Source organism: Lagopus muta, chromosome 9, assembly GCF_023343835.1.
Source record: "Lagopus muta isolate bLagMut1 chromosome 9, bLagMut1 primary, whole genome shotgun sequence".
Taxonomy (NCBI): domain Eukaryota; kingdom Metazoa; phylum Chordata; class Aves; order Galliformes; family Phasianidae; genus Lagopus; species Lagopus muta.
Window position 1 is genome coordinate 22,434,924 of NC_064441.1, and position 27,963 is coordinate 22,462,886.

Genomic DNA, 27,963 nt, shown 5'->3' on the forward strand with positions numbered 1-27,963 from the left:
GGTTTGGTGAGTCCTCGGATTTTAACTGTGTTTGTTTCCTCTTCTGTCTCCCAGTTTGTTGACATGAACTAACAGGGTTAAGGGAAGCTTGACTTTAGAAAAGGGAGGTGAAAGCAGCCTTCAGAGAGAGCTGGACTCAGTCAGGTTTCGTATGGGATAAGAAGATCAAGAGGAAGGAAAGAGAGAAGTCTCCCTCCTACCTTCCCCTACCTCCGTGTAGTGGGCTTTTTTTCTATTTTGTGCAATCTGTGTACAGCTTTGGCTTTTTTCCTTCCCAACTGATGTCAATGCATTCCTGCTGCCCTTTGTGCTAGCTTCTGGTGATGAACACCTTCTATTTTAAGCCAGTCCAAAATCTCCACCAAATATCGCTCCAGGAATACAATCAGACCTCTGAAAAATATCGGGTGTGGTTTTGAAATGGCAATATTTTAATCCTGTCTTGGGCTAGGTTCTCTTTGTTTATCATCATGACTTTTGACCTTAGGAAATTCACCTTATCGGGCCATTCTCTGGTGGTGAGAAGCTTTGTATTTTCTTTATCTGTTTAAGTGAAAGCTGAGATTCAGCAGTGATCACTCAGCTCCCATTGCTAAAAGCAAAGAATTAGAAGTTGCAGAAGTTGAAGACTGTTGGCTGTGAGTGCTGGGAACGGAAACCCCACAGTAAGTAGGTTGGCTGGTAGCTGTGGCCATGTCTGCATGCTGCTCAGTCACTGCTCGCTAGGAAGGACTGTGGCAGCTTAAGCAAGTGCTGGCTAGTACTAGCACTGATCGCTATCTGCAGCCTGTCTCCTTCTGTGCTGTCAACCAAGTGATGTATTTTTAACCCTTAGAATCCAGTTTCTTTTCCTGCCAAGCACCTCTTCTGCTGTCTTTTTCTCTTTGCTTATATAGGGCTGCCTAGTGTTTAGAGAATCCCTTGCTTGGGGATTAATCTACAAGTGCAGTAGCTAGTTTCATTATTTGGACACGCACCAGCGCAGCGCTGAGGTGGACGTTGTTTTTGCAAAGGGAACACAACATCAGGGAGTTGCTTGCTGAGCTGCCCTGTCTCAAGACTGCAGCAGCAACACATTCTTCAGTTCTAGGGCAAATCCACTTTGTTACTTTTTGGTAGCAGCTTCCAAAAAACATTCTTCCTTTTGGCCTTCAGAAACTTGTTCTGGCTGCACTGCTACTGTTTTCATTAAATAATTACTTGCTAGCTAAATGAACTAATGATGTGGTGAGAGCTGAAGGCTTGTCTGTTCTTGAGGTGTTTGTTTATTGTCTTTAGTCTCCGCATATTGGATTGACCTGTGCTGCTTCTGTTCCAGCCCGAGGTAACAGGTTGGGTTACTGCTACTTAATGCGCATTCACCACTTCTTTCACACAGTAAGCTTACAGAGCTAACATCACAGATCACTGTATGTCTCTCTGTTCTGTATGTTTGGCCAGAAGTGTGCAGAGGCTGCTTAGGACCCCCCTCGATCTTCTTAACTTTGCGCACTCTGTTGTCAATAGATCGTGCCTCTTGCTTAAATGTTGACCTGCAGCCAGCACCAGATTGTGTTCAGCTGTCTGTTCCTGAAAGCAGCATCTCATCTCTGTGGCATTTTGGTACTGTGCAGCTGGATTACACCAGTGTATCTGCACAAACTAGCCCAGGATCCTGGTTCCTGTCTTGGAAAGTGAAAGATGCAAGGAGTCCTTGGGAAGAGGCATTTCATTAAGGATGGACATGGGGTCATGATTAAGAAGAGGGCCAGAAGAAGTCGCAGCAAGGACATCTCCCACCAAGGGATCAAGAACCAAGAGCTGAGGCACCTCTAAAACAAAGACATGGAGAAACAGATCCCTGACTGTTCTTGTTACTTGTTTTGCTTCTTTTCTGTTTGAACAGAGCCCTGATGAGACTCATGAGTCCAAGAGGAACCAGGAAAGGAAAATGGGAGTGTGCAGCTGCCTCAAGGAGGAGGCCAGATGAGGACAGACAGGAGGTTTTCCAGGATGAGAAAGAAGACATGGAGACAACTTGGTATTGCACTAGGATCTGGAAATTTCATGCATATTACAGAACAGCACTGTTGCAGGTATTTGTGACCCACGACCCCGTAGCTGGTGCTGACAACTTGTTCTTATCCTTCTCCTGTGATACTGCTAAAATCACCACCGGAGCTGCCCTAACTCTCAGAGCCCAATCCCCCCAGCAACATACTGACAGCTATACCTTCAGATATACTTCTTGATGCTTGTAGGAGGGAGCACTCATTTCTCTGAGATTGCCTGTTTCCAGGTACCAGCATCCAAAAGGAAAAGGATACAGCAGCAGAAGAGGAAGTTTGAGAGTTCTACCTGAAGTCTCAACACTGCAATCACTTCCACTGTGCTACCTGATGCTGCAGAAAAAAGAAGACCCTGCTGGGAGCACACAGCCACTGGCAATACTGACTGCTTAATGCAGACGGTCCCTGTGCGTGGAAGCAGATCTGAGGACTGCACACATATCGGGGCTCATCAAATCAGGACCCATTTTCTTGTGCAGTGCAAAGTAAGATCACTGAGGCCTGAGATAACCTTGCCAACCCTGGGAAGTTTCTAGATTCCTTGTCTATGTGTTCATTACCTCAGTATTAATGTTCACTAGCTTAAAATAGCATGTCCTTATTTTAGCTGCAGGGAAACTTGATTTTTGTTTTTGAAAATACATTCAGAAATTGATATCCCAGTATTCTACAAACTGCAAGCTGGCATCTTTGTATCATCACAGTCTTCTCTTCTGCACCAGTGTCACCTTCCATTTCAAAACCCACTCCTTGAGCTTTCTCACATCCCTACTTCTGGGCAGGTGCGGTTTGTTCAGAGTTAGCAAATCAGCCTTAATTTTGGGTCATTGGCCTGCCCAACAGGAGGTCAAAAGCATCTCCTATTTCAAGTTTATCGCAATGTTATTCTGCTAGCACTGCATTTATTATATTTCCAACTTCTGCTCTCAGGCTGGTTTTGCTGGGATGTTCCTGCAATAACAGCTGTCCCCATTTAGTGTTTTCTTAGGTACCATATGGTAGATATGCCTTGTGCTAAGGCTGACTCCAAACTGAGCTTTTACCTTGTGTGGAAGAGACGTGCCAGCAGATCAAAGAGTAAATACTAGTTTATATGGGTGTAGTAGCCGAAGTCTGGCTGTTGTCCTAATCGTATTGTTCCCCTGTGCTGCTGGCTGTAGAGGTCAGGATGGTTAACCCTCACGTGTCAATGGCCAGTTAAACTTGAGAAGTCTTTTATCCCCTTCTCACAGGCTTTTGAGGGAGTGGTGGAAGGAGGCTACTGTATAAATAAAGTGCTTATTCTACTTGAAGAAGTTGAATTGCAGTCTGGGGGTGCACTACGGCCACTCCCAAAGCTGCAGGCACAACAAGCTGAGGCATCACTTAACACTGCATTTTAAGACCTCATAGCCCAAGATGAGATGCACCCAAATGAAACTGGAAGGACTGGAGACTAGGGATGGAGCGAAAGGCAAGACTCATAAGAAATGCAGTAGGTCTGAGGTTGCTAGCGAGTGCCACAACCATCCTTCCCCATTCACAGTAGTCTTTTCCTTCTCTCTGGAAGAAGGACCTTCTTTCCTCAACAAGTAGCTTAGACTACTGCAGGTTTGCAGGTTTTTAATGAGAACAGGCAAGAGCTTCCTCTTTTCACTCTCAGTCTCTGAAACAGAATTGCAGCTGTTATTTCCAGTCCCTGTAGTTTCTCTTGAAAAAGAAGTGTCCCATTTGCTTACAACTTAGTCCTGTATTTATCTCAAAAATGTTCTGCCGGTGTTACTCACAAAGAGGTTTTGTCATCAGCATCAGACTCCCTCGTGCTTTATTTTATGTAAGTAGCAAGATGCTTGGGACACTTGCCTAGTGCTGCCTGCTATGCTGCCCATTGGAATTTAAGAGCATCTTCTCTGTGTTATTAGTTAATGGTCATTTGCGCACAAATAATTCTCCCTCTAAGTAAATTACACCTTTGATCCCTGCAAGAGGACCAAAGAAACTGTGGTCACACTAGAAGAAGTAGAAGCCTGCTGTCTTTAGTGCTATTTTGATCTTGTATTTCTTGATGCTTTCCATCTGCTGCTGCAGACAGGCCCTGATGTCCAAAGTGCCGAGGTAAGAACCGGCCCCCAAACAAAGTGTTACAGCTTGTTAAGAACGCATCCACCTAAGGAGCATTTGAAATGAAGGAGAGCAGTCCCGCATAGGAAGGGCTGGGAAATGAAGGAAACTGCCATTTATAGTGAATTATATGGAGCTCTGTGTTACACTGTGTGCTTGATGCTATAATGGGCAGGAAGGACATCGGTGGGACCGAAACTTCAGTTCTTGGATCCATTCAGACAATATGTTAAGCGGCCCTGTGAAATGGTGACAGCACGGTCAGAAAGCAAGGAAAACAAGCCCACTTTCAGGTTTTATTGAAGTGTAAAGCAGTGCTGACTTTTATTTTTCATGAAGGCTTGTCAATCTCAGCCACTTCTGTGCACACATACCTAACTGATGAGCTCACACTGTGAGTGAAGCTCCACAACCGTGACTGAATTTTGCTTTGGGTTTTGGACTGCCCAAAGCTTGGAAACCCTGGCCCCACAGTCAGCATGGTCCTTACCTTCCTTGTGATGGATTTTTGCTGGTTTGTAACATGGATTTCCTCCTCAAGTTGTAAAAACTCTCGGCATGCTATTTGGGAGGGCCTAAAGAGGAAAAGCTAGTGCAGTGATCTGCATGCTCTGCAGGCTCAGAACTGCAGCCTGCCCTTCTGACCACGTCCAGCCCAACCTCGGGCTTCTTCTGCACCCCTGGCAGGGCCAGGAGCATCAGACTGGAATCCCCCATGGACACAAAGCAAAAAACAACGTGCAGGTGAAGCCAAATCTAAACATGATGAAGCCTAATGAGATTTCTTACCACAGGCAACGACAGGGAAAGGGAGCTGCTAGCTGATGAGGGCCAAAAATAAGGATGCAGTTACCAATTATTACTACTGTTGGAACACGAGTGCTTTTCACTGGAGAAACAAAATTTGTGTAATTAATCACTGGGTCTCCTTCTCTGACATAATCACTCTGGCATAATCACTCTGCTGCCTGTTAGCCACCTGCTGAAGGAAGCAGAAATTTGCATACTTTCAGTAAGTAAATATGTAATCTTTTGTCAAAGTCCAACGTAGTGCAGCCCACACGTGCTGTCCTGTACAAGGGCAGAACATACATCTGTCTCATTTCCAGTTATGATGTGCCCCCAGAGCAGTTCTGTTTGGCTTACAGCTGTGGTTTAAACGTTCAGCCTGATGGTGAGGAGAATGGTGAATGCCTGATGAACTCTCATATTCATATAAAAATATCAATTATAATGTTCTGCATCACTGTTACAGCAGCTGAAGCTTCATGCTCATTTTGGGTTTGTTTTTTGTTGTTTTTTTTTTCATCAGGATGTCCTCATTGTCTCTTCTGCAAGAAATCTCAGCTTATGTGATATTGTTCTTTAGGTTGCTGGGCAGCTTTCAGCACCAGTTACACATGGAGGGCTCTCAGCCTTAGCTGTGCACGGTGTAAGCAGAGCTCAGGAGCATGGCTGTGCCTTGCTTCACTGCTTCCTGCTGCCTGCACAGGGATTGAGGTGTTGGGTTGCTAGCAAAGTAGCCGAGGGATGGAAAAATTACCACTCTGAGCACAAGTTACGTTATGGAAATGCACATCTTCCTAATTATTGCCAGTAGTAAGAACTGTTACTGCATTTTAATTAATTGAATTATGAATGACCTAAATTTAGAAGCAGTAAAGGTTAATTGTTCGTGTCCTTATGCAAATAAAGACACTGCACAAAGTGCAGTGATGTGAAAAATAAAAAGTGGAAGTGCTGAAGGAGCTGCAGTGTTTCCTGAGGACGGCTGGAAATTATTCAGCTGCCTGCAGAATGGATCTGAAGGCATACACTAGGAGCACATTGGTGGCTAGGTTTTGAAGCTGGTGAGAGCAGTCTTGGCATAACAGAGCTGTGCTTTCTGCCTGTGAGATTCCTAGCAGCAGAATGATCCCAGCACCTGCCCCGCAGCTGGGCATCCTGCTGCTGCACGGTGTGCTTGGAGCAGCACGGCCGGAGCCCCATGGCTGGGCCCCTCTGAGCCAACCCACAGGACGGCTCGTGCAGGCTGAGGAGCACGGTGGCAGCCCGAGGCCTGCAGCCCTGCCGTGCCCCGAGCCTGGCACGCTGCGCTGCTGGCCTGCCAGGAGCCGTGGGGCTGCTGCAAAAGCTCCTCGAGAGCTGTCAAGTCGGGGCTGTGCGATGCATCAGGGCAGCTGTCTGGAATGTAGGGCATTGGGACAGCAGCGCGAGGCTGGGCGAGCAACAACGCTTCAGGTTTGGAAATAGTGACAGGTCCTCGGGCAGGCTGGTGCCGGGCCAGGAGGAGGAGCCGGGCAGAGCTTCGAGCGGCAGGAGCGAGTGGCAGCGGGCGAGGGGCTGCGGGCAGGGCGAGGGGCGGCCGGCTGCCTGGGGCTGCGGAGAACAGGTAACGGAGCGTCTGTCTGCTAATTGTACTGCTTTAGCCTTAGGAATGCTACTGCAGGTTGTTTGTTTGTTTGTCTCTGCCAATCAGTAATTACTTTAAAAAAATGTGATTTTCCCACCAAAAAGAAAACGGACAATTCTCATTATGCGTTTTTCTGTTTCTGTGATTCCTGTCCCAGGGAAAGATGTAGCCAGAGGAACTCATATTCTTGTCAGTGGGCTTCAGTGGTAGAGGAAAGATGGATGTTAGGTTTGTTATAGGAAAAAATACATAAATAGCATGAACATAAGCCTCTAAAGAAATGAGACGTATTTGCCTTTTTATTGCTTCCTGTCTACCGTAACAACTTGTTCCTCATTTAATTTCTCCTCCCCTTTTTAAAACACAAAATAACATCTCCTACATACAAGTGTTAAATCCAGAAGGCTCAGAAGGCATTCATACCACATGTGGTAGTTTACACCTTCCACTCTTCCCTCAAGATTCAGCAGCATGTTGGCCCTGCAACGTGACAGTGTTTATTATTGGCAGCTCCCACCTGACCGATCTGAGTTTTATGGTCATTTCTGTCTAATGATCCTGCTCACAAATAGGTGGGTAGGGAAGGCTTGGGATCAAAGCATAAGCCACAGATTTCACAACATTTTCTTGGCAAAACAAGGTGTTGATTTAGCTGCTGGCTGGAATCTGCAGACCTTCATTAAGGTGTTCTCCTTATGATGACTCTGATAGCATCTTCCCTCCTGTCTCCATGGGAAGCCCTCAGCCCAGCAGCACGGCCTCAGCTGGCACAGCGCTGTGAGCAGGTGGGAGCCATGGCGGAGCGGTACATGGCCGTCTCCTTTAGGGGTATCTCAGGCCCAGCAGCAGCCCTATTTTCAGCCTCAGAACAGGTGCCCAGAGCCTTGTTTACAGAGGACAGGCGAGCAGGCGTTGATCCGGGGGGGATTTCACGTGCTGTTCTGAAGCAGCTGCATCCATACGACAGTTGTTTCCACATCCCCCTGTCCATCCCAGCAGGGCAGCCGCTGCCTTCAGACCGGGCACGTGGGCCTCAAGAATCATGTTTGCTTGAGGCCTGCCTTACCTTCTGCTTCACTGACAGACAAAGCTCTTTGCAGTTACTTGGGCTGAAGAAGGGATTTATTTAACTTGTGAAGTGCCTGAAGGACTCAGAGATGAAATGGTGCCCTGCCTATTAACTGGTCCTGGTACTGGCAAATGGTTTAAAATAGAGTGGCTAAGTGTGGCTGGAGGGCAAAGCTGGAGCTCTGCTGTGTGGTGTCTGCAGCAGCACGGCTCGAGGGAAGGCGTGTGGTGCAGAAATGAGTGCACAAGAACAGCTGGCTGTGGAGGGGGTGCGAGGGCTGCGGTCGGGCCGTGGTGGTCCAGCAGGCACTGCAGCACTGCCATGTGAGCTCGGGCTCTGTGCTGCAGGTACGGCCTCGTGCCTGTGCTTGGTTGGTGGTTATAGGTGCTATCTGTCTGCCTGTTCTGCAACAACAGCCCCTCAGGTCTTGCCCTGTGCGGCTAAAAGGAGCTCAGACAACGCCGTTTCTTTGCTTCTCCCTAAAGGGAAGCTCCAGACAAACCCCAGCAAGTCCCTGTCTTGCCAGGTTAGACATTGTTTTCATGCTCTCTTGGTGCTGTAATGGCTGTAAAAAGGAAATAGTTCAGTGTTTATAGCAGCAGTGATGCAATGCTTGTTCTTTTCAGCTTTGGGATTCCACTCCCATAGCCTTCTCCCAGGCCTGGGAGATGGGAGATACTGGGTGGAAAAAGCAGACACCTGCTTTCTGCATGGGAAGACTGTTCCCATGGGCCTTGTTTTGAGGCTCTTAGAAGGAGTGAGTGGCTGCTGGGAGGAGAGGTAAAGCAGGGCTGTCTGCCTTCACTCCTCATTCCCATAGAACCCCAGCCTGCACGTGGGCTCTCTGATGCCCGTTGCTGCCCGCTGTCCCTGGGCAGACAATTCTCCAGCCCTGCCTGTTCCCAGGTCACAGCCTTCCTCAGGCTGCCCTTGTCAACAGCTGTCCCTCACAGCCAATAATGACCAAAAGAAAACATGTATTTTCTTTTGTCTTTGTGTTCCGTGTGCATTAATCACCTGAGAGCTGTCTGGGCTTTGCTTAATTTTCTGAATACCTGGTAGGGAGCAAAGGCACTCGCACAGCAGCGGAAAATTCTCAGGGCCATGCCGGCACATGGCTTCTTAAAATAGTGAACGCTTTCAGCGGGAGGAATGCGCTGACCCGTTTAGGTGGCATTGCTGAGCTGTGTGTGAGAGCGCCTGGCGATGCTGGGACTCAGACTCAGCACCACCAGAAAAACACAGGGATGCTGCTGGGCGTGCGCTTCTAATTTTAGCTGAGAGCCTTCCTAAGGCTGGCTGGAGACAGCAACATCCCTGACCTCTTCTGAAAATACTGAAATGCCGAACAATCGATTTATACCGCTAAGAAAGTATTAACAGAGCTTTACAGAAATGAGCCATCTTTAATAATTGGCTTCAACCTCCCCGCAGCACGCTGCTGTGCCTGGAGCAGCGGAGGTCCAGCCCTGTGGGTGACCCACACAGCACAGCCTCCTGCCCTCCATCTCTGCTGGTGCCGGCCCTCGGGGCTGGAAGCGCTCGGCTGCATTATGAGCGAGTTATGAAGCCACCGATTGCCCAACCGAGTTTTTAATTATTATTTTCATTTTAAGCGCTCCATTTGCCCTTTTCACACTCGGTACCCTTGCCACGTGCAGTTTAGTTGTAGCTCCTTGGGCCATCCCAGGGCACCTGTTCCTCCCTGCCCACCATTGCCCCTTAATCTCTCCTGTTTCTGAGCTGAGCCGGGCAGGGCCGGCCCAGTCCCAGCGGTCAGAAGGGCACGCCAGGCAGGAGGGTCTATTTTAAGCAAAACATTTGCTTCAGGCCATGTGTTTTTTGGAGCTACATTGTTCCTTAAGCCATATGCTTTTAAGATCTGATGTCGCCTTTGTAATAGGAACTTTAGCTTGTTACTATTTCTGCTTTGGTTAGGGTGGTGCACCTGGACAGGGACGTGGGGGGGGTGGCAGCCTCCGCCCGATTCTGTTTTGCTGCTCATGCGGCCACTGCGTCCCGGCGGCAGGCAGCACTGCTGGATGGGAGCAGTGGAGAGCCTTCAAGGAAGCAGCGACCGGCCGCATCGCTCCTGGCGTCGCACAGGGCCTCGCTCGGTGTCCGATAACGAGCTTAACTTAGCCCCGCACGTCCCTGCCCTCGCCTCACCGCCGGGCACCGCGGCTTCGCGAGAGTTCTTTCGCCGAAGGGCGGAGCAGAAATAGCGCACATCCCGCAAACGGCCGGGCCGCGGGGCGAGGAGCCGGGCGGCTCAGCGGCGCTGCGGAGCACAGCGCGCCTCCGTGCGGGGAGCGGCCGCTCCGAGGGCCGCGCAGCGAGCGCCGCGCCGGACTACAGCTCCCAGCGCCGCCGTCACGTGCCGCGGGTCACGTGCCCGCCCGGCCCCTTTGTTTTGAGCGGCGCTGGCAGCGGCCGGCAGCACCCGAGAGCTCCGCGCCGAGCCGGGCAACGGACGGTGACGCCGCGGCGCGCGAAGATCCCGGCCCGGCCCGGCCCCTGCTCGGCTGCGGGTGGCACCGAAACCCGGAGGGTGAGAACAGTGCAGAGCGGCGGGAGGGCGAACGGCGGGCGGGACCGCGGGGCGGCAGGGAAGCGCGCGGTGGAGCTCCGCCGCCGGGTCCCGCCGGGAGCTTCGTGCCTCCGCTACGCCTGCGGGCGGCGGGGCCGGCCGGCCTCTCGCAGCGGTCCGGGGTCGACCGCCGTTTCGTAACCCCGCGTCTCCCCGCTCCCCTCCGCTCCCCCGGGCGGCGGCGCGTTGGAGCCCGGCGGCGCGGATTGGGCTGCGGGCGGGGGGGCGGAGCCGTGCGGCGCGGGGTGAAGGTGAGCTGGAGGGCGCGCGTGCGCGCGGCGGCCTCGGGACGGGGTGGCGGCGGCGCGCTTGCGCGCAGGGTCGCGCGAGGGTCTGGGGGGCGGCTAAGGGGCCGCTGAGGGGCGCACGGCTCGGCCCCGCGGCGCTCCGGGCTCCGCAGTTACGGCCCCGCGCGGGGACAAAGGGCGGCGGCTCGGCCGTGTAAACAGGAAGGTGGCGGCGTGCGCCGAGAGCGGCCCGCGCTTCCGGGCCTGTTCGTGCTCGCGCTCCCCGCGCGCTCCCCGGCTGCGGGCGCCGCGTGCCCGCACTGGCGCCGCTACGCGCGGTCCGTGCGCGGCCGGCCGCGCTGACCGGGCTGACCTCCCCCGCGCAGGGCGCGCCCGAACGCCGCGCACGTGCTGAAGGGTTTTGTTTGTTTTTATTGTTGCCGCTCGGTTTGGGGTATTTCGGGCCTCAATTAATCGTGAGTCTCACGTCCAAATCAGTTCCTGTTTTTGCCGGGCGATTTTTGAGGGCTCTCCGGCTCGCTATGTGTCACAGCCTTGTTTATTGCCGAATCTTGGTGCTGCTGACGTTTGTAACAAAACACTTCTGCAGTGCCGCTAACTGTACCTCATCAGTCAGCTTTGGATTCTTATTGCTGAGGTATTGCTGTTTATCGGGAGGCTTCCATCGTTCTGACACTCCTATTAAGCCAACGGCAAACGCTCCCTTAAAACAAAAAGCTTTACTTTGCTGTGTCGTGCAGAAGGAAGAAAAGACGCTGTGTTTGGTATTGGTGGAAGGAAAGCTTGTGCCTTTTCCTCCACCCTGCGCTGTGGGTTAGGCGGCCTGCCATCCCTGGGGCTGTGCCGGCCCTGCCTGTGCAGGCGGCTGTGTCCCAGCCGTGCCGAGGGACCGGTGTGGAGGCGATGGGTGTGGGGTGGGAGCTGCCTCCTGTGCAGCAGCACGGCCTCAGTAGCTCCCAGGACTGCACCCTGTGGGAGCATGGTGGTGCCGCTGCTGGGAGCCTCGCTGCTAGCTGGCTGCACGGAGCTGCTGCTGCTCTCCGTCCCTTCTGCACATGGAGCCGCTTAGTTCTGTGAGAAAAGGAAACACTGCCAGCAAGCTGGTAGTTGACAGAGCTGGGGGTGAAAAGGGGCATAATGGTTCAAAGGGTGCTGATGCACTGGAACAGGTTGGCCAAGGAAGTTGTGGGTGCCCCATCCCTGGAGGCATTCAAGGCCAGGCTCTGGGCAGCCTGGTCTGCTGGTTGGTGACCCTGCACGTAGTTGGAACTATGTGGTCACTGTGGTCCTTTTCAACCCAGGCTATTCTGTGATAATGCAGCAGGGGAAGGAGGAGTTGAGTGCAGTGTGAAGCTGTTTGTACAGGAACCTCACTGATACAAGGTGTCATGGCAGAGGTTCTACGGACCTGGTGGCTTTTGGATTAGGGCTTCAGCTAGGGGATGTGTTTGAGGAACCTCTGAGGTGCAGCTGAGCCTCCAGGCAGTGAGGAGGCAGAGGAACTGCCTGTTGATGAGCCAGCTGAACTTGGAGGTGTGTGTGGGAGCATCCGTGTCGGAGGCAGTGTGTTTGAATACATAGTCTCTGTGGCTTGTTTAAGGTCCTTCTTTGCTGCCATTTACTCAGGCAAGCAGTCTGGTGCATTTTGTCCATTTAAGACATACAGAGCAAGGAGTGCAAGAAAAGCATACGTGTGTCTGATGGAGCTCCAATATGACAGTGTCGCAGAGTCATAGAATGGCTTAGGTCGGAAGGGACATTAAAGATCACGTAGTTTAAACCTCTCTGCCATGGGCAGGAACACCTCCCACCAGCTCAGGCTGCCTAGGGCATCCTCTGACCCGGCCCTGAGCACCTCCGGGGATGGGACACACACAAAACTTCTTTGCACAGCAATGCCAGCACATCGGTGCCCTCTGGGTTAGGATGAAATTCTTAACATCTAACCTAAATTTCCCTTTTTTTTTTTTTTTTTTTCCAAAGCCATTTGTCCTTGTCCTGTCACTATTGGGCTGTGTAAGAAGTCAGTCCCCTTTCTGCTCATAAGCTCCCTACAAGTACTGGTGGTGGTCTTACGTAAATATGTGCTTCAGCAAATGTACAGAAGTGACTGGACAGAAATTAAATCTTATAATGAAAGCCGTAATTTCTTCATTGGAGTTTAATTATTTTTTTTTCTTCATTGTGTCTTGTTTGTGACATTACAGTATTTAGCCCCTGGAGTAGGTTTTGCTCTGTGGATGTTTTTTTAGTCTCCCATTTCTTCAAACCGTTGGGACACTGAAAAAAAAATACACAAATTGTTTGGTGACCAATAATTTGGTGCTATTCCTAGTTTCAAGTATAAGGAAGGCAGTGCTTCCTCCAGTGAGCTGTCTTAGCCCAAAGGCCTTATTTTCATTTGTTGGTGATTGCATCATGCAGTATCTTTGTAAGTCTTTAACTCCTCACAGAAGAAAAAGCCCAGCTCTTGTTGAACAGTCGTAGTTTCCTTCCCTCCCTCGCAGTCTGCTGGTGTCCCAGTTCTAACTAAAGACCTGCTTTGTTCTGGAGACTCTCCATTAACTTGAACGAAACAGCCATCTAAAGCCGTGCCACCAGAATCGATCTTTTAGGGTTTATATTTAGATTTTCTTTGTTACGTTTCCCTTTTCTACTGCAATCACTTCACTTCTGCCCAGGTTCCCGTGCTGAGTAGTATGGAATTGACTGCAGACAAAGCTGGGTGCTGGCAGCACAGCCATGGAGGTGGTGATGGCTGTTGTTGTTCTTGGTTTTTATGTGGGCTGCGTCATTCCGGGCAGAATGGTTGGGAAATAAATTCCTCGGACAGAATATCTGTTACAGATCAGGCTGCCTTAATGATGCCTCGTTAGCTGGTTGCCTCAGAGAGATTTTGCTAGATGTGCCCATTGCAGCAGTGTTTTTCAGACAGTGCAGTGACAACTGAGCCTGTTTTAATTTGGATTGAATGAACTGTTCTGTAGGATAAAGGAGTACACCGACAATCTGCCCTGTGAATGTGTGTGAAGGAGTTCATATGGAAGGTATAGAACACCCTTTTTCAGTGAGTAGGTAGATGTATCTCACAGCTCCCTGGTCCTTGCAGAGGTGGTGCCTTTTAAAGGTGCTGTGTTTATTTAAGGTAGGAAAGAATGGCTGGTTGTGTTCTGTAGTAAGCAGCGGTGCGGGCAGATTTGGATGGGGTAATTGCAGCTCTGAACATGCTAACGCGTCAGGAAATCTAAGCTGTGTTAGGAACTGATGTTTACTGACTCTACATTGGGAACAAGGGAAACCAAAGCACCTCCTCAAGTATTTGCAGGGGAAAAAAATAATCCATGAGCTTTAAAATAATTCAGGGCACATTCTCCTAGACATGCACATAGGAAGTACCTGCATGTGGGATGGTGTTCGTGTGAGAGCCTTGGGCTGCTCTGCCCAGCCCTCTGCTGGCGTGGAGTTCTGCTGGACAGCCATCCAGTTCAGTTCCAAGTCCAGGAGTGCTGGTGTGATGTATTGCTGCCAGACCCACTGACCACATCGCCTCTAATATCCAGGATCTGCACACTGTTGTGTTTTCTTCACCTAAAAATTTTAGTTTTGGTGTTTACTAGCATTTGAGTATTTTTGCTACTCCAGCACTTTAATAATCTGTACTGGGAGGGTTGTTGTGCACTGTGTATTTAAAACCGAAAAGAAGGCAGTGTTTTTGCTAGTAATTGTAGTTCTTTGGAGAACAGAAAATTTCTTTCCTCAGTAAACTTCCCTTGATTTTTAGGTTCAGTAGCTTTACACAAATGTCATTCTCTATTCTGTTTTGCAGTTCTGTTTTAACAGCTTACATTCATTATTAATTCCAGCTTAGGTTATTAGTGAACTAGTTTCTAGATATGGGGAGTGGAAAAGTGAAAACAGTGGTCAAAGCTGTTCATTGAGAGAACTGATGGCTGTTAACCACTGGCAGTGTGTTATGGTATTTGTGATAACAGGTAAAGGAGTGATTTATCTCAACTCTTTTACATATTTACATATTGCAAGGTCTTTTTTTTTTTTTTTTTTTTTTCTCCCCCAACCTTTTGGTTAGCTTGATTACAGCGTTACACAAAGGCTCCAAAAGCCAGAAGAGCCCAAGCTCTGGAGCTCTGTGCAGGAGAGCCCTTGGTTTGTGTCAGTAAAGCAATCTGCTGAAGCTGAGCTCCCATTTCACTTACGTTGAGCTCTAATCCTATACTAGCGATGCTGGGGTGTTCAGAATTTGTCAGGCCTGACACCTGTTCTATGTATAGTGTACACATAGTACACGGAGAATGCTTTGTGTTTAACGTGAACAGGTGGTGCTGCCTTGCGCTGCGCAAGGTCACTTGCTGTGAGCTGCTGGGTCAGCCCTGGTAAAGGTGGAAAGCTGCACTGACTGTGTGCCCCCATGGGCATCTTGGCTGTTTGTGGTGGTGAAGCGAAGCAGATATCAGACTGACTGCTGAAGTGTTTTCAATTTTTCAGACCGTAGCACTGCAGAGAAGAAACTCGGCCAACTTTTCTCAATGACTCTATAGCCAACTGATGTAACAATGGTACTAATATTGGGACGCAGACTGAATAGAGAGGATAGTGGGATACGAGATTCCCCTGCAACCAAGCGGAAAGTTTTTGAAATGGACCCAAAGTCGTTGTCAGGCCCTGAGTTTTTTGACTTCTCCTCGGGATCGTCGCACGCTGAAAGCATTCTGCAGATCTTCAATGAGTTCCGAGACAGCCGGCTGTTCACGGATGTCATTATCTGTGTGGAGGGCCGGGAGTTTCCCTGCCACCGCGCGGTGCTCTCAGCCTGCAGCAGCTACTTCAGAGCCATGTTTTGCAACGACCACCGAGAAAGCAGGGAGATGCTGGTGGAGATCAACGGCATTCTAGCTGAAGCTATGGACTGCTTCTTGCAGTATGTGTACACTGGCAAGGTGAAAATCACTACAGAGAACGTGCAGTATCTCTTTGAAACATCGAGCCTCTTTCAGATCAGCGTTCTGCGCGATGCCTGTGCCAAGTTCCTGGAAGAACAGCTGGACCCCTGCAATTGCCTGGGCATCCAGCGCTTCGCAGACACGCACTCTCTCAAGACGCTGTTCACCAAGTGCCGGAATTTTGCACTGCAGACGTTTGAGGACGTGTCCCAGCACGAAGAGTTCCTCGAGCTGGGCAAAGATGAGCTTATTGATTACATCTGCAGCGATGAACTGGTGATCACCAAGGAAGAGATGGTGTTCGAGGCCGTCATGCGCTGGGTGTACCGGGCGGTCGAGCTGCGAAGGCCGGTGTTACACGAGCTGCTGACGCACGTCAGGCTCCCGCTGTTACACCCCAACTACTTCGTTCAGACCGTGGAAGTGGACCAGCTGATACAGAATTCCCCAGAGTGCTACCAGCTGCTGCACGAGGCCAGGAGGTACCATATCCTTGGCAATGAGATGATGTCTCCCAGGACTCGGCCACGCAGGTGAGGGAGTAGTTTTTTTTATATGATTTGATACACTCTCCTGGAAAAGATTTATTTGCATTTGATCTTGGTCTGCATTCTGGAGCACTGCATTTATACCTGTGTGCTTCCCCACATGTGCCTAGAAAATAGAAATAAGGCAATATTTTACAGATAAGTGAAGGTATTCTGTGTTGCAAGTGAAATATTTTTGTCTTATTTCATGCAGTGGCAGCATCTTGAAATCAGCTTGCTATGCTGCAGCAAGTAAGCAATTCCATTTTCTGACATTCTTTCCTTTTTTTTTTTTACAGTAGTCACATAAGTGTGCATTGTGGTGCAGACAATATGGATGGGGATACATATGTAGAAGATTTACTTGTTACGCTGTAAAATGCTTTAAAAAATTGCAGTAGACAACAGAACAACGGATTGTTAACTATAAAGACATGATATCTTTCCTTTTTAAAAAATTATGAAACAGTTCCTGAAATACTTCATGCTTATTCCATGACGTTTTAATAATCCAGAATTACTGCTACTTAATGGTGTGTTACAAAAATACAAATGGTGACTGAATTTGCGAGGGGAACGCAATTAATGGCTGGTGGTGTTATGACCTTTCCCCCAGCCCAAGCATTTTCCCAGTAACAGCCGTACCTCTACACGTAGTTGGCACAATGGTTTGTCATTACCTCCAGCTGATTTAAACTGCAGTCTTACATCAGGTGCTGTGTGAAGGTGATGCTCTCTATGAGCCCCTTGCAGCCCCGCTGTCGGCCTTTTAAAGCTGTGCAGCGCCATGGAGGGCCTGGAGCTTTTGGTTCACTGAAGATCAGGAGCTGGGAATGCTGGTTTGTGAGGAGTTCCCTGAGTCGGTCTGAGGGAGCTGTGGCAGTGTCTGTAGCATTCCAGTTTGTAAATGCCATACCTTGCCTAATGCAGGTGATTTCAGGCTGCCTCGTGTTTCTTCCTGCTAGGCCTAATAAGCAGCAACATGAATCTGAGTAGGCAGGAGTGAGAGAAGTCATTAAAAGAGAAAAAGCTGGCTGGCCTCCCAGCAGGAATTATTTCCCCTTTTCTAGATTACATTTGTGGAATAGTTCTTTGTCATTTGTTTCTGCCTGTTTGTTTGCCGATTTGTTTCGGTTGCCTATAGCAAAAAGAGGTGATGTTTTAAAACAGTTACCAGGTCTCCCCTTGCCCTTGTTTTCATCCCAGCTTTTCTGGGCATTTCTTGGAGATTTGGGGAGCGGATGACATTGGAGAAATCTCTTCTTTCTTGGACTTTTTCCAATTCCTTTTTTAATATAAACTCTTTCTAAAAGGAAACAGGCAGTAGCATCAGAATCTCCCAAGCAAGCATTTTGCCTGAAACTTATGGAAACAGCATACGATTCCTTGTATGGACATGTATGCAGTTAAAGTGTGGTCTGCTCATTTTTTTAAAAAAACAGTGTAGATTTTTTTTTCACAGTTGTGTTTTTTTTTTTCTTCTTTTAATCTTTTTTTTTTTTTTGGAGGCCAGTGAGGAGGTACCTGAGGCACACAGTGCAAAACATGGGGTGAGCAGCTCGTTTCGGTGCTGTGTGCCTCTAGACACTGCTGGCAGACACGGGAGGTCTCGCTGGGGGTCCTGTGCAGTTGTGCACCTGCAGTGACATAGTGACACGTTAAGGCTGGATTTCTCTTGTCCCCTGCTGGCTGTGTGCACAGCAGGTCTGTGAGCACTGCTCCAGCAGTGAGCAATAGCAAATTTCCAAGTGCAAAACAAGACTATAAACAAAAAAAGCTACCGACTGGACTCTTGCTGTTCTGTGGTTCAAATTATCTTTAGATTTTCATGTTGCCATGAATTTCTTTATCGCTCAGTTCCTCTGAAGCTGTCTGATTCCTGAGTGTTCTCTTTAACTGCTAAGAAGTTGCTCCAGTTACAAACCTTTTGACGCATCTTTTTTGGCCACTTACAGAAATGTGTTCAAAGAAGGTGGGTGGCTCAAAAGAGGTGACTTTTGATTTCACTTGACATTTCTGTCTTCCCATTCACTACACAAGTCAGTACCCAGGAGGAGCTGTACTTACAGGAGACATGCAGTCTCCCACACACCTAAGGTGGTTTTGAATGGAGTCTCTTTGAATTACTGGAGGTTCTTTAGTGCAGCTGACAGTGGTGGTGCTTGGCACTGTCCTTGAGGCCAAAGGGCTGCATGCAGCTCGAGACCCCTTGGAAAGCTGCTTTAGGAGTGCTCTGGATAATGTGATGCTGTCAGCTGTCTCCATTCCCCTTTGTCCATTCTCTCACCTCCTCACAACTGGAGGGTCTCCCCTGGGACTTCCAGCTCACCTCTGTTCCTCTGCTCATGCTGTTTCCTTTGAGGGTCAGGAGGACCCCCTGTACCTCTGCTTCACATTCTGTCTGGGAGCTGCAGCAGCTTCTAACCTCCATTCACAGATATCGTTAGTTCATTTAGAACTAACTTTAAAACCTCTACAGTGCAAGACTTGTTCAAGGAAAATGGCACAGAGTAAACATTTCTTAAATGAAGAAAATGTATGGCTGCGTAGGTGCTAAAGCTATGTAGGATATTTCTTTTTCTTTGGATTTAAAACGTTGTACTAAACTAATATCCCCTTTGAGGAGCACAGCTCTCATAACAAGCCCTCTTCAATCCGAGATTTTTTTGTTCAGCTGATTTGAAAGTAAATGTTGACACTTCAGTACAGTGAGCTTTCCAGTAAATAGAGGGCTTGGTTCTAATCTAAAAAGTAATCTGCAGGCAAACACGTTTTCAGCACAGTTAGTAGATACCTAGGCTTGCCTCTGGGCAGGTTGTGAGATTAATAACTTGCTCTTAAGAAAACTTTCATTTCCGTTGGTACTACCTTAGAGGTACAGAAGATTTTCCTCTCCTGCCTTTCGAGAGATTCCTTTCAGAGCTGTTTCTCTTTAAAATGAATACTTCAAATAAATACACAGAAACCAAGAATCAACATCACTTCAAAGCTGAGCAGCAGAAAAGTGTTCTCCTGTCTAGTTCAGGTGTGTAAAGTGCCTCCACAGATGCAATTCTTCACTGTGTAATCTTTCTTGCAGTGCCTTTTCAGTACCTTTGCCTTTGTGTGAGATAGAAGGGTATATTTTATGTATGGTGACAAGGAGGTAGATGAGCTAAATGGTTTTGTTCGTGATGCTTCAAAGCAGAGAAATTGTCATCAGGATTTATAAGCTAATATATGTATGCATTACTTCAAATATTAGGAAATCTGGGTGCAGCCCATACGAGTTTTAGCTCAAATGCAGTCATAAAGCAGGGTGGCTTTTTTTGTTTTCAGACAGAGGGATACTCAGCAGTGTTATGAACGGGATCTCTCTACTCATGTGGATCAAAGTTAAAGCACAAAGCAACAACGAGGCTTACTAAAAGTAAATCTTACGTTATTTTACTTGATTATTACACAGCAGACCTTGAAATATCTACTGGTGCAAAATTCTTTTTAAAAAAACCCTGAAGAGAAAGGATTTTGAGGAACATTCCTGATTATACACTGGAGAGAAGGGATGGAATTCATTCCTAGCTCGATTTGCTTGTAGAAGATGGTTGATTCTCTGCATTCAAACGTGGATTAAAATGTAGTGGATTTTTCTACTACTGTGAACACAGAGTACATATAATGCAGAAGCATCAGGTCAGAGGAGAATGAGGGTGGAACATAATGGAAGCTTTGCAGACTGTCTCATGCTTACTTTCAGAGCTCTTGATTTCTTTTTTGTCTTGAATTTTCTGACCTTTTTTTTCCAAACAGGTTTTGAAGATGTTTGGCCTCCTTGTACTGATAAGTACCTCTTCCATCTGAGTTCTGTTTTCCCTTTTTTAGGTCAACTGGTTATTCTGAGGTGATAGTTGTTGTTGGAGGCTGTGAAAGAGTTGGAGGGTTTAACTTGCCGTACACCGAGTGCTACGATCCTGTAACAGGAGAATGGAAATCACTGGCCAAACTTCCAGAGTTTACCAAATCTGAGTATGCAGTGTGCGCCCTGCGGAATGATATCCTTGTTTCAGGTGAATAATCCTTGCAATTCCTTCCAATTTGAGCATCTGAGTTGGTGATCCACTTTATGCCAGGCCTTTGCAGTCTTTTTTTGATACCCCTCACTTAGTCCTCCTAGGAAGGATAGATCATATGGCACAGCACATGTTAGTTTAAGCAAAGAACCTGTCACCTCAGGTTTGTAGTGCCTTTGTCACTTGAACAATGTGTAAAAAGCAGGAGATGGTGCATGGATCAAAGAGGGGGAAGCGGCTCATGTTAGCAATGTTCCCCAAGGCACGGCAGCAGCTAAGATTCCCGTTTTGAGTGTCTTGTCCAGGTAGTTACACTCGAGGAAGTCTGAAAAGCATGGGCAGAAGCCATTAAGGTGCATTCTGATCTGACGTGATAATCTGATGTGATAGCAGCATGTTGCTGAGAGAGGTTTACAGAAGTAAAACATCTATGTTTTCATGTTTTGAAATCCTCTGAAACTGACTTCAAGCAAGTATGAAGAGTATAATTCCACTGCCCCCCGTAGAGGGGCATGACGGTAGCTGACATTTCTCATTCTGGCATATCTTTGTTTTTAAAGGTGGAAGAATCAATAGTCGGGATGTCTGGATTTATAACTCTCAGCTTAACATTTGGATCAGAGTTGCCTCCTTAAATAAAGGCAGATGGCGTCATAAAATGGCTGTTCTTCTTGGTAAAGTAAGAGAAGTACATTTATAATTCCTTCAGCTGGGGTGTTTCATATGTGTAAGAAAGTAGTGGAGAAGACGTACGTGCACGTTTAGTATTACCTTGTTGCATGTCCCATTAAATCACATTTCATACGTTCAAATAAGGCAGTAATTGAAAGAACTGTGCTCTTGATTGGTCATTCACTGTCCATGGAACTGAAAATCCTCAAAGTTTTTTTTGTGAGCTGTCATCAGAATGTCTTAGCTCCAAGTTTTGGGGATTTTTTTGCAGGCAAAGATGTATCAGAATTCACCCACTTTCAAAAGTGCTCTCGAAATCAAAATGATTTATGCTGTTTTTAAGAAAAAGCAGTACTGCTTTGTCTTCTCTCCATTCTTTTATTTAGTGTTTAATAGTGAAATTAACCTGCTGTGTTACTGTAAGGAAATGAAGATTTATTTGTGCCTTAATGTGAACCTAGTAGTTGGGATCAGCTGACTCCATTAATGGAAGTTTTAGGGAAGGGCTGTGTGGGGTCCATTGCAGTAAGTTTTAGAGATGCAGCAAGCAGAGGAAGGGGGGCGGGCACAATTAATGCTGAGATCTGCTTCTTGAGTGTGAGAGATGCCACAGGAAACGGAGAGGAAGGACTTCTGTAAGCAAGTAGAAAAAAGTAAAACAGAAGAGCAGAGGTGAGTTCAGGTGCACTTCTGCAGTAGCTTCTGCTGAATGTGGCCTTTCACGTGCGAAATGCTGAGAAGTGCCTGCTTTTGTAAGTGCCATTCAAATAGTGGAGTTCTGTTTCTGTTTTATTATAGTGTCTGTTTGCATGGTCTTTCTATGTGTGACTAAATGGAAACTCTGCTGGAACTATTATTTTAGGCCACATTCTTCTTCCGTGTAATATACATATTTTTTTTTATGGAAGCATCCCTTCAAGCAAAAACCTAAAAATAAAACATAAAAAAAAAATCAGCATTTCTGCAGCGTTTCTTTCATAATTGAGTTCAATAATGACTCTAAAAAGGAAACGATGGCCATTCTCACCATTTTGCCTAGGTCTACGTCGTTGGAGGGTACGATGGGCAGAACCGCCTCAGCAGCGTGGAGTGCTACGATTCGTTTTCCAATCGATGGACAGAGGTGGCTCCCCTCAAGGAAGCTGTGAGCTCTCCTGCAGTCACCAGCTGTGTCGGCAAACTGTTTGTGATCGGCGGCGGTCCTGACGACAACACGTGTTCTGACAAGGTCGCTTAACTGCTCACGTCTCTTCTATCCACAGTGAAGAGAAATGCTGGTTTGAAAATGATCTGTTTTAATTGGCTTTGGGTGGAGCATGGAATTGGAAAACTACGAAAATACATAGCAGGAAACAGCAGCTTGTTAGCATGCTGATACTTTGGTTTCTGTCGCGGACATGAAATGTGCTGTGCGAGGCTTAAACCAAACTGTCTGGACAAAGGTGTTGAATACAGACTGTGCAAAAAATGCCTGTATTTATACGGACTTCATTTTCTTGGTGAGGCACTGCCCACCAGGCATTGCTTCCTTCTTGTCCGCCTTACAAACTGTGGGTGTGCCACGCTCTCATCTCGGGTGGGCTTTTAATCTCAAATGCATGTGTTTGTTTTCAGGTTCAGTCTTATGATCCTGACACGAATTCTTGGCTGCTCCGTGCGACTATCCCTATTGCAAAAAGATGCATTACGGCTGTGTCTTTAAACAATCTGATCTATGTTGCTGGTGGGCTCACCAAGGCAATATACTGCTATGATCCAGTTGAGGACTACTGGATGCACGTACAGAACACATTCAGCAGACAGGTAATTAAACACGGCGAGGCCTGTAAATGTCTGAAAGGTATTGATTTACATGAATATCTTGGGAGGAAATTAATAGAAGCTGATTTAAGTCTCTTAAAATTGCATCTCTTGATTCCATTCTTGCTTTACTTCTTCATCTGTATAGTAGACAACCTCAGAGAAGAGACTAAACTAATAGGTTTTAAGCTGAGAGCCAGTGTTAGGCAGCCCAGGCTTCGAGAGAAGTTACTGTTGAACAAGAGGGTAACAGTAGACTGGATAACATTTCAAGTGTCCAGAAATAAGTCTCTGTCAAGCCCTGCTGTATATTTTATATATAAATTGAAGACAGTAATTTTCTTATAATCGACTCTAGACATCCATCAATATTTTTTTGTTGCACATCCTCATCTGAGAGTTGTACTTTTTCCAGTCTTTCCCTATTTTCTTACTACTTTCTGTTCTGGTCCCTATTTTACTTTCTTTGTTGCAAGTAAGACATAGTGTTGTCATTTCTCTGTTTTCTCAGTCATGACCTGTTTTTTTTTCCTTCTCCCTTGTTTACTCCTCCAAAGTGCTTCTACTTGTTCCTTTTTTTTTCCTGCCTGCTGCAGTCCTTCTGAAATCCTCTGCTTCCTCTTGCCTTTCCTTACCTCAGATATGTAAATGGTCATCTCTGAGCACAATATTCAGCTGTACTCCACTGTATCCTTTGTGCAAGCTATGCAAAGTAAAGGCTTGGACCTGAAAAAGCCCTCTCAGTAGGAGTGTTCACTGCTTTCTGCACGCCCTGTGCTTTCTGCATTGGCCCTTTGAGAAGGGAATGGTACAGATCAGCCTGTTTACAAACAGTAGTCACAGTGCTGTCCTTTCACTGGGGTGGACGTGCGTGAATTGAAATTTCTCTTTTTCAAATAATCACGTATTCCTTTGTGTATTTTGGAACAGGAGAATTGTGGCATGTCTGTGTGTAATGGAAAAATCTATATCCTTGGTGGAAGACGGGAAAACGGTGAAGCCACAGACACTATTCTTTGCTATGATCCTGCAACGGGCATTATCACAGGAGTAGCAGCCATGCCCAGGCCAGTATCGTATCACGGCTGTGTGACCATTCATAGGTATAATGAAAAGGGCTTTAAACTGTAATTTTTTCTTCTTGGAGAAGAAGAAAAGGAGAAGATGATGGCATGAACGAATCCAGTAGTCTGCTGCAAGACTGATTTATAAATCCAAATGTGGGAAAATGCCCTTTCCCTACCTAAGTGTCATAAAAAATTGTATCCTGTGCCTTTTTGGGGAGAGAGAAAAAAAAAGCAAGGAGGGTTAATTTAAGTTAAACTGGTCTCTTGTCTACAGATCTATCTAGTAACCAGACTGTGCTGTGCTAGGGATCAGATGGTTGTCCTATGTGTGTTTAGTAATTCAATCTTGGAAGCTTTGTAGGGAAAGTGCCTTCACAAGCACTTGTGCCTGTGTCTTAAGTAGGGATACCTACAAGGTGTTTCAGATTCTGCTAATTGGGAAAGTACATAGGGAAGTAAATCTCAAAGAATTATCCAGGATAATTACTTTCAGTCAAGAAAAACAAACAAAAAAAACCAGCTCGTATGATTACAATTCATATGCAATGCATTCTCACAAGCAGATTACATGGCTTAACCAAATAGATTTTATTTCAGATCATGCATGGTTTGAGAGTTAAAGGAAAAGCGAAAACATACAAAAAAAAAAAAAAAAAAAAAAAAGAGACTATTTAAGCTCCATAGGACAAGTATCAGATAAACGTTTTTCTCTGAAGAAGAACAGCAACATCTTGGTTGTTTAGTGAGCCACTGCAACATACTGCAGCGAGGACTGTGTACCTTAATGCCATGGACCTCATTCGTAGTGTTGTTAAATGCCTACCAGAAGTGCACGGCTACATAACATGGAAAACTAGTGACTAGTGGGGTGTAGGTCTGCTGTGTGAAACAAACGTGGAATCCTGGTGTTTCAATTCCCAAGTAGTATAGATGAAGCCTGAAAGTTGCTGGGTTCGCTCCCTGCTCGCTGCAAAGCGCCTCTAAGCTACTGAAGGGATAAAGAAGAACGAACTCCGGATTCTGCTGCTGTTCATAACGGCGCCATGAATGACCTAGCAGCAGGTGGGGACTCAGTCTGTATCCTGCAGCAAACAGACGGGTCTTCAAGATCTGTCGTCTGAAGAGATGATTCAGTTACCTGCCAAGTATTGGTCTTCAGACAATCACTTCAGTGCAACTCAACCAGTGCAAAAGCTGCTTGGCCACAGATGAGGAGTTCTGCAGGTCCTTCATGTCACTAGAAAAATGGCCGTGCAGCTCTCCGTGTAACCATAACTCCTGCATCACATGTCCTGGCTCATTCTGTAGCCAGCAAAGCACGTGTATTTCAACCCAGATTTCCTTAGCAAAGGTATTTCTTTTAAGTCCTCTTTATATTTCTGCACTTGGTCTCTTTATTCCCATTGTGCAGCTGTACAGCTGAGGCACAAGTTCGCGAAAACTGAAATAGCACTTGAGAGCTGGAAAATGAGCAGGATTTTCTATCTTCTGATTTCCTATTAGTCACCAGAAAACTCGGGAACTCCCTTTCAAAGAAACTCTGACAGCAGCCAGTAGGGAGGTTGGTCAGTGCCAGGGCAAAGCATACGGTTTGTGCAAGGTGAGCTGGCTTCAGCGTTCTGGTGTCCATGCTTACTCAGGAGGGTAAAACAAGCACCATCTGTGGAACGTCGCTTGCTCTGCTGGACTTTCTTCACCATCTTTGTTTCTTTATGAGATGGAAATTCTGACCCTCAGTGAAGCTGTGCCAAATTGGGAGTCATCGTTTTCAGTGCCACGCGGTCGTGACTTTTAAAGAGCACTGGGAGCTGCACTTTGTGATGCATTAACTTGCAACCTCAGGAAAGGACACATTTCAGTTTCTGGCTGAATACCAAACACTGCTTTGTATATGTAAAGAATATTGATAAAATACGAAATTCTGCACATCAGTGATGTAATTAGGAAATGAGCCCCGTGTACATTCACATTGCCCTAAATAGGAAGCCATTTGGGAACCTAAGACAGATCTTGGATATAAATGGAATTCTTTTCTAAGTTTCCAGTGTGTCTGCTCGCCGAGTGTTGTTCAAAAATGTTATTTTAGTACCTGTGAATAAGGTCCACTGATAGCAATGGTAATTGCCCAGTAACTGATACGATATACTAACACTGTATATAACTCGTGCCATCATTGTAAATGACAATGTAAAAAATGATAGGAGCACTTCATTAGAGATGCAGTTTGAAAAATATTCTTCCTTCCTCTGACTTCCTTCATGTTTATATTCAGATTTGTGATGTTGATTGTCATGCTAAACTGTTTTTAAGCGTTCCTGATTCAGTGTCATTTATGTATAGGCATCCTTTAGTCTGTTTACAATACTGCACTACCCTGTAAATAGTGAAATACTGCTTTTTATGGTTTTGAAAATTCAGTTTAGAGTTGCATTGTATTTTATTAACAAATTATGTACCATTACCTATTATTTTTGAAATTGCAAGTGTTGAATGAACTTGTAAATGCAGAAATGTAGATGTAGAAAAAAACTTCTAGTTGCAGTTCTTGGGAACCTGTATGCAGAGCCAGGTAGGTGTGGAGCATCGCTAGAATGGTAGTTATTCATATAGTTATTTCCTTAGAACAAGCAGACACTTTCTTCTTGCTTTTTGAGTCTGATTTGCACTTAAGAACTGCTCTCATAGAACTGTATTTGTAGATGTGGTAGAAGAGAATGATTGAACCATGTTTGCAGAAGGATACGTTATTTAGGAGGCTGCCTTCCTGAGGCACCTGTTCTCTGATGTGCTTCACCTGGGTGTAGATGGAGTCGAAGCTCTCTGCACTCTGGCTGACTGCAGTTTGTTGTTGAGCCAGTTGATTTTTTTGTTTGTTTGTTTTTCCTCCATCAGCCACGGGAGAAAGTTTTGAATGTCTTCCACCATAATCAGAAGATTTGCATCATCAATGGTTGTAGGCTTAGCATCTCCAAAGCAAAGCAGTGCTGTCAGCCCAACTCTGTGCAGGCACAGGGATCAGGTCTCCCCAAAGTGCAAATAGGTGCAAATATTAAGAGCTGTCTAATATCTCCCTCCGTTAAACCATTAATTATCCGTTATGTATTCCACACTTAAAAAGAAATTAAATATTTTCCTTCTGTATTTTGATTTCCACTACATCCTGCTCCAAAGTTCATGAGATACGTCCTTCCTTTCTTAGCAATGTGATGTAAACTCAGAAGAAAGTGAATGTTTTGTCATCCTGGCTTTGGGCAGGTTCTGTGTGGAAAATGTGGGTGCAGCTGGTGCCTTCCTGCTTGTAGCTGTAGCCCGTGTGCCCCGTTCCTCAGCTGCCAAGCATACAGTGTGGCCTGGTAGTCAGTCAGTTTGGCTGTAGGCTCCCTTCTTGCTTGTGCCTATATAGGCATCATTTGTGGATTCTCTCCTTTTTGTACCATTAGACAGCTCATTTCCAGTGTGGGCCTGGTACCTTTCGTGAATTAAGCTCTGTGCTTTCTTTATAGCACCATAAGTCCTGAGTTGTACTGATTTATTTTTTTAATTGGCACCAGTGCAGCTCTCACTAAAGACTGCTTATTTCCACTGTGAAGCAGATACGTTTGATGTGAATGATGCTAATATGGATCCCTTTGATAATTGACTCAAGCTTTTTAAACAGGATTTGTAACCCTGCAGTGTCTGAGAGGCTGATGGTACAGGAACAGGAGGTGCTCACGTGGACAGAGAAGTGGGGCAGGACCGTGCTGGCCGCTCCACCTTCTCAAGTAGTTGAGATATCCTATGGTAGCCCCTACAGTTGCAGTCCCCAGTTTCCTTCTGCAAGCACCTTCCAAGCTCTGCTAGGAGCTCTCCCTCATGGGTAGATGAAGCTGTGAGCTCAGCCCCACAAGAAAGACCAGATTGAAGCTTATGGGCTGAGGGACAGCAGAAGGAAGGGCAGGGCTGTGCCTTACACTGGGCTTGCTGAATGCAGGCTGTTCTGCACAGCTGCGGTTTGCAATTCCTGAAACTCGGTAAAAATGTTTTGTGCTTGTCGACTTCCCTAACTTGGAAGGGTGCATGCTTGAGTGAGGTCTGCTAGGGGCAGTGCTCAGGAAAGGCAAAGGTTTGTTCTGACCTTTTTATGCCAGCACTGAAGATGGCAGAAGCCACTTTAAAAGCATTTAGGGCTCAATCACAGTGAGGTGACGTGAATGTCTTTATCTGAATGTGGGCCCGCAGTCAAGAAAGAGCAAATAAAGCAGTCGGTGAACACGTGCCCTGTGTGTGCTGCTGGCTGTCCCCACGTGCACGGCCCCAAACAGCAACAGGTCTTTTTTCTGCTCAGGTGTCTGTGCGCACCCACCTGTGTGTGAGCAGCCTGAGGGTTTGACCGAGTGATGCGGTACTGTACTGTAATTATGGCTTCCTTCGTACTGACTT

The 27,963-nt window shown here is 46.8% G+C and overlaps 1 protein-coding gene across 2 annotated transcripts; it reads left to right on the forward strand.

Annotated features, from left to right (window-relative positions):
- The first annotated feature begins 6,451 nt into the window (after window positions 1–6,451).
- Window positions 6,452–25,855, forward strand: KLHL24 (kelch like family member 24). Of its 2 annotated transcripts, none has more exons than XM_048954799.1 (7): window positions 6,452–6,540; window positions 14,972–15,959; window positions 19,815–19,999; window positions 20,563–20,681; window positions 21,714–21,902; window positions 22,289–22,477; window positions 23,405–25,855. In XM_048954799.1, the coding sequence occupies exons 2-7, from the start codon at window positions 15,040–15,042 to the stop codon at window positions 23,603–23,605; spliced, it is 1,803 nt and encodes a 600-aa protein (XP_048810756.1). In that variant the 5' UTR covers window positions 6,452–6,540; window positions 14,972–15,039; the 3' UTR covers window positions 23,606–25,855. The 2 variants fall into 2 exon arrangements, with proteins under 2 accessions (XP_048810756.1, XP_048810754.1); XM_048954797.1 differs by lacking the exon at window positions 6,452–6,540 and adding an exon at window positions 10,000–10,181.
- Window positions 25,856–27,963: the final 2,108 nt, after the last annotated feature.